The 11,481-nt window shown below is 33.8% G+C and overlaps 1 protein-coding gene and 1 long non-coding RNA gene across 2 annotated transcripts; one reads left to right on the top strand and one right to left on the bottom strand.

Moving 5' to 3' along the window:
* Nucleotides 1-9,010: 9,010 nt before the first annotated feature.
* Nucleotides 9,011-9,602, bottom strand: LOC138896998 (uncharacterized). Its single transcript, XR_011410713.1, has 2 exons — nt 9,479-9,602; nt 9,011-9,422 (listed from the first exon to the last, which is right to left on the bottom strand). It is a non-coding gene; the product is annotated as an uncharacterized lncRNA (long non-coding RNA).
* LOC104101752 (NAC domain-containing protein 43-like) lies at nt 9,421-11,099 on the top strand. The gene is made up of 3 exons (XM_009609262.4): nt 9,421-9,679; nt 9,768-10,051; nt 10,146-11,099. The coding sequence occupies exons 1-3, from the start codon at nt 9,496-9,498 to the stop codon at nt 10,869-10,871; spliced, it is 1,194 nt and encodes a 397-aa protein (XP_009607557.1). The 5' UTR covers nt 9,421-9,495; the 3' UTR covers nt 10,872-11,099.
* Nucleotides 11,100-11,481: the final 382 nt, after the last annotated feature.

Below are 11,481 nucleotides of genomic sequence, written 5' to 3'. Positions count from 1 at the left end.
GAGGAGAGTGTTGTACAGTCTTTTTTAATTTTGCATAAAAATAATTTTGGCTATAAAATATCAATTAAATATAAAAAAACCTTAATGTTGGGCTATAGGATGCCAACATCTAAAACTAAGGCTTTTTTATACCAATTCTCTTTATAGGTTGTTATACCATACCATTCAGTAGGGAAACCAGAGACTCATGTGAAAGGTAGATCATCATCAAATATGGAAAAGCCAGTATAGCAACGGTGAAATGCAGAGGCCTTTCTTATTAATTCTACGTGGGCCCATTTTGGCAACTTTGCTTTAGCCCATAGATATCAGAAAAAGTTATCTGTACTAAATCTTAAATTAAAAGAAAAAGATTTTTTTAGTGGATTAATGATAAAATAGTATTCTAACTATATTAATTCTTCTAAAGTTGTTTTTTGAGCTTCGTTAAAGTTGTCTCCGTGTGACCTATAGGTCACGTGTTCAAGGCGAGAAAACAGTCACTAATACTTGCATTGGGATAGACTTTCAACATCACACCGCTTGAAGTGTGGCTCTTCCTTGGATCATGCGTGAATCCGGGATGCCGTGTGCATCGGGCTGCCCTAACTATACTTACACAAAACTTGTTGGAACATGCTCATTTAAGCATGCTATTATGAATGAAGTGTGAATGTTTTGGAGAATTCACATAGTTTGTTTCTTTTTACGTGGTTAAAATATAGTTCATGATTCGCAAAAGTTAATTAAAGTAAAGTCGGCCGAAGAGAAGAATAAAATGAAAGGGGAATTGACACCTTAATTTGGAGGCCCAAAAACTTTAGCATTGTATAGCCAAATTTTTAAAACCTACTTCCTATTTATTTTCTATTTATAACCCCCCCTCCTCCCCTCTCTCTCTATAACCTACATATATTTTTCTTTTCCCTCTCTCTTTCTCTCATTATATTTCTTCTTCTATCTCTCCTCTTTTTCTCTCATGGTTTAGCAAAAATTATTGCAAATTATGAAAAAAAAAATCAGAGAGATGAAAAGGTAAGACTGATCTCACATCAAAGGAAATAGAAACAAAAACAAAGAGAAAAATAGGAAAAAAAAATCAGAGTTCAACTTTGTTTTTCTTCTTTTTTTTTTTATTGGATTGAACGAGTGTGTGTGATTGACATTGGTTGACAACACCTAGACGAGGCTATATACAAAATTTGAGCAAGATTAAAAGTGATTTAGACTGGTTCATGTAAAAAATCAGACCTAAAAATCCAACTACGACATGTGTATATCATACACAGGTTTTTATGGACGTCAGTGTATATCACTTTGTATATCGTGTGTATAATACAATATTTTTATGGACACCTGTGTATATCATATTGTATATCATGTATATAACACAGATTTTCATGGATATACACAGATACACATGATATACATGAGATATCGCTGATGTACATGGAGATATACACGGGATACAATGGGGGATACACATGTGGAGTCGTCTTAAATCTGGAGTTTTCAATCTAAAATATATTATACAAAGAAGGAATATAAAAATTTGATATACACATAAAAAGATTAAAAGGAGACCTAACAGAGTAATTATCGGAGAAGAAGAGAGAGATTTGGGGGATTGAAAAATATGGAGTGAAATTTGTGGAAGAAAGAGAACAAGAGCATTAAAGAGGGAGAGAGAGAGAGAGGAGAGTGTTGTACAGTCTTTTTTAATTTTGCATAAAAATAATTTTGGCTATAAAATATCAATTAAATATAAAAAAACCTTAATGTTGGGCTATAGGATGCCAACATCTAAAACTAAGGCTTTTTTATACCAATTCTCTTTATAGGTTGTTATACCATACCATTCAGTAGGGAAACCAGAGACTCATGTGAAAGGTAGATCATCATCAAATATGGAAAAGCCAGTATAGCAACGGTGAAATGCAGAGGCCTTTCTTATTAATTCTACGTGGGCCCATTTTGGCAACTTTGCTTTAGCCCATAGATATCAAGCCCACAATATTTCGCCAACTTGTTGTTGAGAAATTCAAATTACAAATGGGCCACCATATAGTAGAATTTCCTCCTACTTCACTAATCCCATCCAAAGGAGGAAGTTTCCGTTGGAAATTAGTATTATGCTATTTAGTACCAATATTAGCTATTTACCTTGATACTAGTATTATGTTATTTAGTAGCAATATTAGCAATCTACACAATTTCCATAATGATTTGATTTATTCCGTAATTATTGGATTTAAGCCGCTGATGTTAGAGTACAGAAATTCAATCTGTACCTAAACTGTACATTCCTAGCTTGGTGTTCTTGAGTTGCATTCCAGTGATCTAAAGATAACAGCGTTCTAATTTTCAAAAGAGCATCTTCTATCATTTCATGGCCCCCAGAGGTGTAAAATCATCATCTGCAACTCTGATTAATGATTCACTAATTATTGCCAAAAAAGAAAGGACTTTTCTCTAAAGCTGCTTTAATTATAAAATCAGGAGCAATTAAGATGTGTCCACGCAGCAGTTTGTATGATTTATATGCCATAACCTAACGAGCGTTGCCTGCTAATGAGTATCAGATGATATGCCAATCAATTGTCTTAATTAGCACCATAACGCAATTGTATTTGTGGTTTTCTATTTTGAGTTGGGAACTGATGAAGAGTTCTCAATCTTTTTACTTAGTCAATTTAAAGTCATAAAAATTCACTTCTTTAGTTCCCCTTGCGTTATTTTGATCTAACAGGTTTTTGTGTAATTATGGATTGGGACTTCTGAAAGAATTTGACTAATTAAAGATTTTTTCATAAATTCTAGTATAGCCCTTGTGCGACATTATACTAAGTTGTATAACAAGATCAAGCCTGTGCCAGTAATATTAATGTAACTCTAATTTGGACTAGAGTTACGGGCAGTTGTTGAGTCCGTTACGTTATTCAAATTATTGATGAGAATTATCTTTCTCCATAGGAAAAAAAAAAAAGATAAGCCACACAGCAAAGAAAAGAAAAGAAAAGAAAAGAAAGGTGTATAAACCAAGACTGGATTAAAAAAAAAGCAAAACTTTTGATAAAGAGAAGAAATTAAATCATCTTAAATTATGCCGTATAGAGATTGTTGGTGCTTCCAAACAGAAGCGGACCTACAGTTTAAAATTTATGAATTTCTATGACAATTTCAAGTTAATACTTCAATAATAATTAGGTTTATAGCACTACTTGGTGAAATAGGTAACATTCGCACTACTCTCCCAGTTGGTTTGGAGGGTGTTGTCCACACGGGCGACGCGGGTTCGATCCTCCCTCAATGCCCTCTGGGTCTGAACCTATCGCACGGGACTTGTCTAGTGCGGTTTACATCCCCTGTGTGGTTTGCAGGCTATTACACAGTGAGAGTTTAACCAGTGCGCACATAGTGCTCACTTGGAGGGCTGAGGTTGTAGCGGCTGCGGGTTTTTCTGGGGTTTCAAAAACAAAAATTAGGTTTACATATATATATATATATATATATGAAAAATGCTATTAGATTAACGTGAGCCTGTAATCAATAGTATAAACCCATCATGCCAAAGTGTACGAGAAACATTTAAAAGCAGGTATATTGTTGTTTGTCCTGTAGGTTAAGAAAAATGAAAATAAGTCGCCAATAGTGGAAGTAGTTGTTAACTACAAGTTGGGTGGCTTCGTGATATTGTGTTGCGTGTGATGCAAACCTCAGAGTATAAATAAATAAATAAATAAATAAATAAATAAAAAGAAACTAATGTTTCCTCATTCTGTGTATGAATATTGGTGTCGTCATAACACGTAATATGAGAAAACTTTAATTTACGAATTACGGACGTCATCAAGTTGTAAGTTGTTGTTAAAATTACTATTAATCCAATTAGCATGGGGGTGAATAGTAAAAACTAAAATGCATAGAAGTCCAACAAAAAACAACTAACCAACTACAACAACCAGTACTATTTATGAATAAAAGCCGGTAAGTAATAAAAGAAGGAATAGAAGTGGTTGCGTCGTCAATTTAAGGGCTCCAAATGAGAATGATTAAAGAAAGAAATTTGAGGAATAATGAGCATCATTAGGACTAAGACTGAGTGTCCTCCTAACGGAATTTTATGTGTTAGTGCTGTTATTATCTTCTGGTAAGACATTGGTTGTGTTGCCCCTTATTCAATGATCCATCCACTTACATATTTATGAATGATGTTGAGGACAAACACTCTACTTTATAATCATCAACTCTTATCTCCTACTTTCATTTCTCATTATATTCCCCTCCTGGCCCAAATTAAACAAAAATATTGTATCATATATATGATATTTTTTGAATTATTCTTCCTCAGATAAGAGTTTTTAATTAAGTAAACCAAATCGTGAGGGAGCTCCTACATTTTCATGCATAAATTTGTGCGATTGATGAGTTCTTTGGCAGTAATTAATACTTGGGAAAAAGTAACAAATTAAATAATGTGAAAAGGGTGGGAGGAAAAACTAATAGAAAGAAGGGAATATGTTGTGAGAAAAGGGAATGAGAGAGTCAAAACACAAGAGAAAGATAAAGGTAAAACATCAACTCAAACGACAACAACCTCACACTTAAATGTATATATGTTCTTACAGTAATTGCATACATATGTACATGTTTTAAAGCATGTAAAGTTCTCTCTTTTAACTTTTGTGATCGAACACTGAAACCTCATTTAGGTAGTACTATATTTTAGAGAAGCAGAACTCCATCCCAATTTAAGAGTCTGATTTAGTTTGTAATTACTAATTAGATAAGAAATGAAATTTTTCTATGTACATACCTACATGACCGAGGATAAATCAACTTTTAGAAAATAGGAACACTGTTTTAAATAAAAATGGGCTTCAAACTATATTTTTGCCTGTACATTAATATATAATGAAAATAAGATGTAATTTTAGAGCGCAATCCCATGATGGACAACTTTCTCATTTCAATTTTTATACCACTAACAAAAAAAGATTCTTAAAGTATTTGACTAGTTAATTACAGATAACTATCTACGCTAAACATGAATTATTAGTAAAGGGTCTACAACGGATTGAACGTTAAGATATAGGGTATGAGATAATAATTAGTAAATCGGATTCATCTTGAGATATAAATTCACCTCTTAATATAAAAGAGTTAGCTAGGTCTGTTTTTGTCTAGAGAATTAACATGAGAACTTGAAGTGCTATGTGTTTTTGACGTTGATTAGGAACTGATTTTAGTTAATTAAATTCTTCTAGCTAATTTTTTAGTAAAAGTTTAGCTAGAAGGCACTTCATTGAGTATCATAATTTTAGTTTAATGTAGTTAGTTAGGAGAAAATTTTGAAATTTTACGCATATTATCTATTTTAATTGGTTTGGAGGGCCCCATTTAGGCTTCCTTTTTGTTTTCTCATGGAGTAATTATAGAGTAAGAGATATTATATTGACAGGAGTTAAAGTGGGTTTTCATGTAAGTTGTTGTCTATAAAATTTAAAGCGGATTTTCTACTTTAAGAAAATAAACCTTCGTATGTTGCTTGATTTAATCTAAATAACATATCGTATGGTAGGATAATTACGAGTACATTTGCCTTATTTGTATACATGTTGTCAATTTTACCAGATTTAATTTAGAAACCATAAAATCATGTAAATTTTTACAATCTACAAATCTATAACATCAGATTTGCTTATGCTGGGTGGACATAATACCTCCAGAACCACTCATACAACCGCGCCGGCCAAGACAACAAAAGACGAATAAAATGATGATATTTTCTAAAAAGTGACAAATAAAATATTATACTCCCTCCGTTTCATGAATCTATTTCCTTTTTAGTTCGTGCAAAAAAAATGATTCATTTCCTTATTTGAAAATAATTTGTCTTTATGCAATGATTTACAATCACACAAAATATATATGCATCATTTTTACGCCATAAGTTCAAAAGTTTTTTCTCTTTTCTTAAACTTCATGCTCAGTCAAATAGATTCACATAAATTGAAATGGACGAAGTATAATTATAAGACATTGGAAAAATGAACCTCGTTCAATTCTGAGCTGACAAAACTCATAACAACCTTGAATTTTAACTTATAATAAAGCATTCCTTTGGTTAAGTTCAGTGGCGGATCCAAGATTTTAAGGTCGTGAGTGCTCACTTCCTTTAACATAAAGTTGCTACCAACCATATAGTATATATGTACAACTATACGAACGCAACAGAGAAAAAAATTAATTAGAAAATGATGGTTAATATTATCATTATCAAAAAAGACTTCTAGTCACAAGTTAAGTAAGAATCTAGCTTCATACACACATTTACTTCAAGTTAAACACCGCAACACCCATTAGTCTTTTTTGTTCCTCGGTGCTTGCTAGCATATTATATCCATTTCTTATATTTTTTATATAATTATACACAGTTTATGTTGAGGTCAATGGGTGCTAAAGCACCTTAAATTAGTACATATATCCGCCACTGGTTAAGTCCCTAGTATAGTTTACTCTATTTGTATTGGTCAACATAATCAGCGGATACTCTTCCAAATTGACTACTCTTGCATGATAGACTTAAGTTAATGGGAAAGTAACATTTCTAAATAGTTTGCATTATTATATGGGAATTAAATAGTTGTACTCTTTTCCTATTTTGAAAATTTTAATATAGACATGTAATTTTCGTACAATAGCTAAACAACATTGACAATATTATATTTTTATAAAAATGAGTATAACAAGCGGGACGTCACCATTTCCGTACATATGGCACAGAAATGGCAAAAAATGAAGAATGTCCAATAGCACATATTACTCAGTACTATATTCCATTTGTACAGATCAAACGAAATGAAATGAAAGTTTCCTTGTGTTGGGTGCAGTTCACTCATTCAGTGAGGCAATAATATACATATAGTTTGATAGTCTTTGCATGGTACGTACAGATTTATATGACCGCAAAAAATATAGTCGCAGATGAAATGATGTAGTCGGTACTCAAAATGATCAATTGGGAAAGAAAAAGTTAAGAAAGAAAATATATGCCATCCCTATTTCCTTTTTATTACTCTCTAATTTGGATGGACCATCAATGGATGAAAGCGCAACTCCTCCGAACCCCACAACTCTCTCGCCGTCTTGTCGTTAGTGTTAGTTGCACGAGTAAAATGAGTGATAGAGAGAGGGAGATTTCCTTGGGATAGTGGTGGTTTCGAGGGAGCTTTTCTTGAGATTTTAAGGTCGAACGTCATTGTTTCTTGACGTAGGGTACCCCACTCATGGAATTTGGGAATCCCTAACCCCACTCGGAACAATAAAGTCCCTCAAATGCGAGTGACTTAGAAAATATTTACACAATTATTTTAGTTATGAGATAATTATAGGTAAATTTTTGTTAAAAATATTACTCCATCTTAATTTATATGGAGGTGTCGCCTCACACAGAGTTTAAGGAAAAAAATATTTACTAACATTATGGTAAAAAAAAGTCATAAACATTTATGTGACTATAAATTATTTCATTAAGAATAAAATTAAAAGTTTAAAATTATAATATCTCTAATAAAAAAGTAAGATGTTGCTCCCAAATGCACACTCAAGTATACATGATCAACAAGTAATATTATGATAAGTAGAGTGTCGAACCCAAACTTGTGTTAACTACTTACTAATTTTACTCTAATTGTTATCTAGTTGACTCAATCAAAGTTGACTTGAGTGATTATAACTAAGCAGTGAATGTAACAATTAACTAATTTAGCAAGTAATAAATGGTTGTTGAGAGTTCAGTACGTAGAGATAAATATTTCAGGGTTGTGATCGATTCACCAATCCTATTGTGCTCTAATTAACTCTCTTTTTCATGCAATTTGCTTATGGTTGCTAATTAATCGAGTAATTGCTCTCGTAGCATTCTCCCGAATTACTACTCACCTATTAAAAATATATTAACTCCTATATTCCTATGAAATCAATCTATCAATAACACATTAAGATTCCGATATTAAATTAAACATGGTGATTAGGTATAATCCTATCCTAGCCACAAATCCGTCTCCACTTTAGAGTTAAGATCATGCCCTATTCGATTCTTCTCTAATCTAAACATAGCTTTCCCAAGTATAATCCATATAGTTGATAGAACTTAATTATTGGCCAGACAATCAAGCAATTAAACACAGAATTGAAGAAACAACTATATATTAGCAAATTATAATATAGAAAAAGTCTACTTCGAACAACAATATTCATTACTAAATCACAATTCCAGAACGAATAGGTCTTAGCCACTCATGATAAAGTTAAATAATTTCACTAAGTGTTTGAATTGTTAAAAATATTAAGAAAGATGAAGAAAAACTGAGAATCCTTGCTCCCGAGTGTTCCGTGCTTGTGTTTTCCTCTCAAAGTGGTGTTTCCCCCTCCAAAATAGGTTTAGACTTATTTTTTATACGAGTTGGGGTGTGTAGGACCGAAAAACCTTGTCGTGAGCGAAGTGGGGAAAAAATCCCGCTACCCAGCGTCCAGGGCAGCACGACGCGCTGGCCTGGGCAATTTTCTTCCTTTGTTCTCTTTTTGCTTCAAATTGTGCACTTTCGTCCCACATTATTTTCGGGTGACTCCTACACATAAAAATACTACAAATTAGCATAAATCATCATATTACACATAAAAATTCTACAAAATATGAGTAAAATGCGAGGCAACATGCAGATAAAGATACATACTTTAAGCCAAATATCTGATGTTTTAGTGAACTAGATTAAAAAGAAAAGTAACTTACCTAAACGGAGGAGGAGAGAGCAAGAGCTCTAGTCTCTTGTACCTTTCAATTAGTTTCTATTCCCACCGTCCCATTTTATGTGAAGGTTCTATTGCTTGGGAAGTCAAACATTTTTTTATTAAGATTTTCTCAAACTTCTTAAATATTTTGAATACTTTACATTAGGTTTCTAGTACATAAATTTTATTTTAAGAGATTGAAGAATCCATGCTCAAATTCCATAAAATACTACGTAGATGCTTTCTCGTAATCCAAACTTTGCATAAATTAGGATAGAACGAGTATTTGTTCTATATTTATTATTTCTCACTCTCTCTGAATATAAGGGTGGTTGATTCTATCTTAGTAGCCTAAGACCCCACCACTGTAAAAGTACACTAATGGCCATGATACGAACCTTTTCATGCATCTACAGACCCTTATATGTCCCTAACTACTGCATATAAATTATCATGTTTCCTCCCTTCCCTTTTTTAACTCCCACACGCTACCATCCTCTCTCATTTTCTCAACTTCACACCTTCATCTATTATTTTCTCAATCTGTTTAGATCACATTCTCTCACCACCCTTTCCCTTCCTAAGCTGCCCTTTTATAGGAAAACAAATTACGGTGAACTCCACATCTTTCTTTTTCCAGCTCTTTCCATCTGTTTTTAATTTCCCCCTATTCATTCCGCAGTGTAGCCTCTCTTACAAGTACGACTTGATATAACAATATTGATGTCAAAAGACATGAATCTATCAGTAAATGGGCAATCTCAAGTGCCTCCAGGATTCCGTTTCCATCCAACGGAAGAAGAACTTCTTCACTATTACTTGAGGAAAAAGGTTGCCTGTGAAAAAATTGATCTCGATGTTATTCGCGACATTGATCTCAACAAACTCGAACCATGGGACATTCAAGGTACGTAATTAAGTCCTTAGTTTAATCATGTATGAAGTTTATATCATGTCATAATTAAATAATCGAACACTTAAATTTGTATATGCAGAGAAGTGCAGAATAGGAGGATCGACGCCGCAAAACGATTGGTACTTCTTCAGTCACAAAGACAAAAAGTATCCGACAGGAACTCGAACCAATCGTGCTACTGCTGCGGGGTTCTGGAAAGCCACAGGTCGTGATAAAGTCATACACAGCAATTGTAAGAGAATAGGGATGAGAAAGACCTTAGTCTTCTACAAAGGACGTGCCCCACATGGCCAAAAATCAGATTGGATCATGCATGAATATCGCCTCGATGATAACACCACCAACCCCCAAGACGCAGTCAACGTAAGTACTCTTGGACTAAGTTATATATAACAAAGAAATTCGAGAACTGTACAAGTTGAGTAACTTGCACATATTTTTAATTCCAATTTTCCAGGCCTCGGAATCAAGTAGCCCGGAAGAAGGGTGGGTGGTGTGCCGAGTTTTCAAGAAGAAGAATTACCATAAGGCGCTTGAGAGTCCTCATCAGAGTTCATCAGCAGTCTCTATTATGAACTCAAGAACACTTATTCAGAAACCAAACAACGACGGCGTTCTGGATCAAATACTCATGTACATGGGAAGATCCTCGTGCAAACAACAAGATCATGAAAGCAAACACAACATCAACTTGGTCAACAACATCAATAACATTCACTTAGATGATCATCATATGCAAATAAACAGCAACTCGTCCTTCATCAACACCAACAGCGGTACTAGATTCCTACACCTTCCAGGGCTAGAGAATCATCATTCTCCGACGAATAACATGGATGATGACGTGTCATCTCTGCAACTAATCCAACAAGATTGCAGCTTTGGTCATGAGAATATGTTAACAGAAACTGAGCCTTGTTCTGGTGCTGGTCCAAGTGATTGGGTAGCTCTTGATCGACTGGTGGCTTCTCAACTGAATGGCCATGTCGAAACATCGAATAACAACTTATATTTTCCTCTGCATAATAATGGGTTACAGCTGCGTACCAACAGGAGACCAAATGATGAGGACGACGCGTTCTCTCAATCTCAAGCTGCACATGACGACGATGTTGAATTTTGGAGCTATGCTCGATCTTCCTCATCATCACCCTCTGATCCATTATGCCACTTGTCGGTTTAATTCAAAGTATATACATAGCCTTCTCTCGTACCAAATAGGCCACTCTCCATCGTATATTATGTAGAGCACCACGTACGTATATATACTATAGTTCAAAAGACGTCATTATAGTACGTTAGTTTGATTGATACAATAATACTACACGTACTTGGATAATATTTCTGACGGGAGATATTGTCAACTGGAATATCTTTTCCTAATAATTAAGGTTGTCTCCCCATTTCATCATTATATTGTCTATGACTACGCGAAGATACTATCCAACATGCTCTTTTTAATTTCCGGTGATTGCGTAAGATATGTATATGGATCACCCCCATATACTTTTATATTTTTCTTATTGATCAGGACCATAATCATTTTAATAGTGAGATCCCATAAAACTATGCACTTAATTTCTTGAAATTGATATACTTCGTAATTATTACCTTCCACTTACAAAAAGTTCCAGCGTCGGCCAATATAAAATAAACACCAAAATAATTGTCTTAGAGCAAAATAATAAACAAGACGATTATCGAACAAGTGGAAAAGAATTTATGTAGGGTTTATTGTAAAGCCTGAAAAGGTTTTGCACATGCTCAAATATAATACTTCCCCAATTAGTTAG

The sequence above is a fragment of the Nicotiana tomentosiformis genome, chromosome 8 (genome assembly GCF_000390325.3).
Source record: "Nicotiana tomentosiformis chromosome 8, ASM39032v3, whole genome shotgun sequence".
Lineage (NCBI taxonomy): Eukaryota > Viridiplantae > Streptophyta > Magnoliopsida > Solanales > Solanaceae > Nicotiana > Nicotiana tomentosiformis.
The sequence above is the reverse complement of the archived record's forward strand: the minus strand, read 5'-3'. Positions and strand labels throughout refer to the sequence as shown.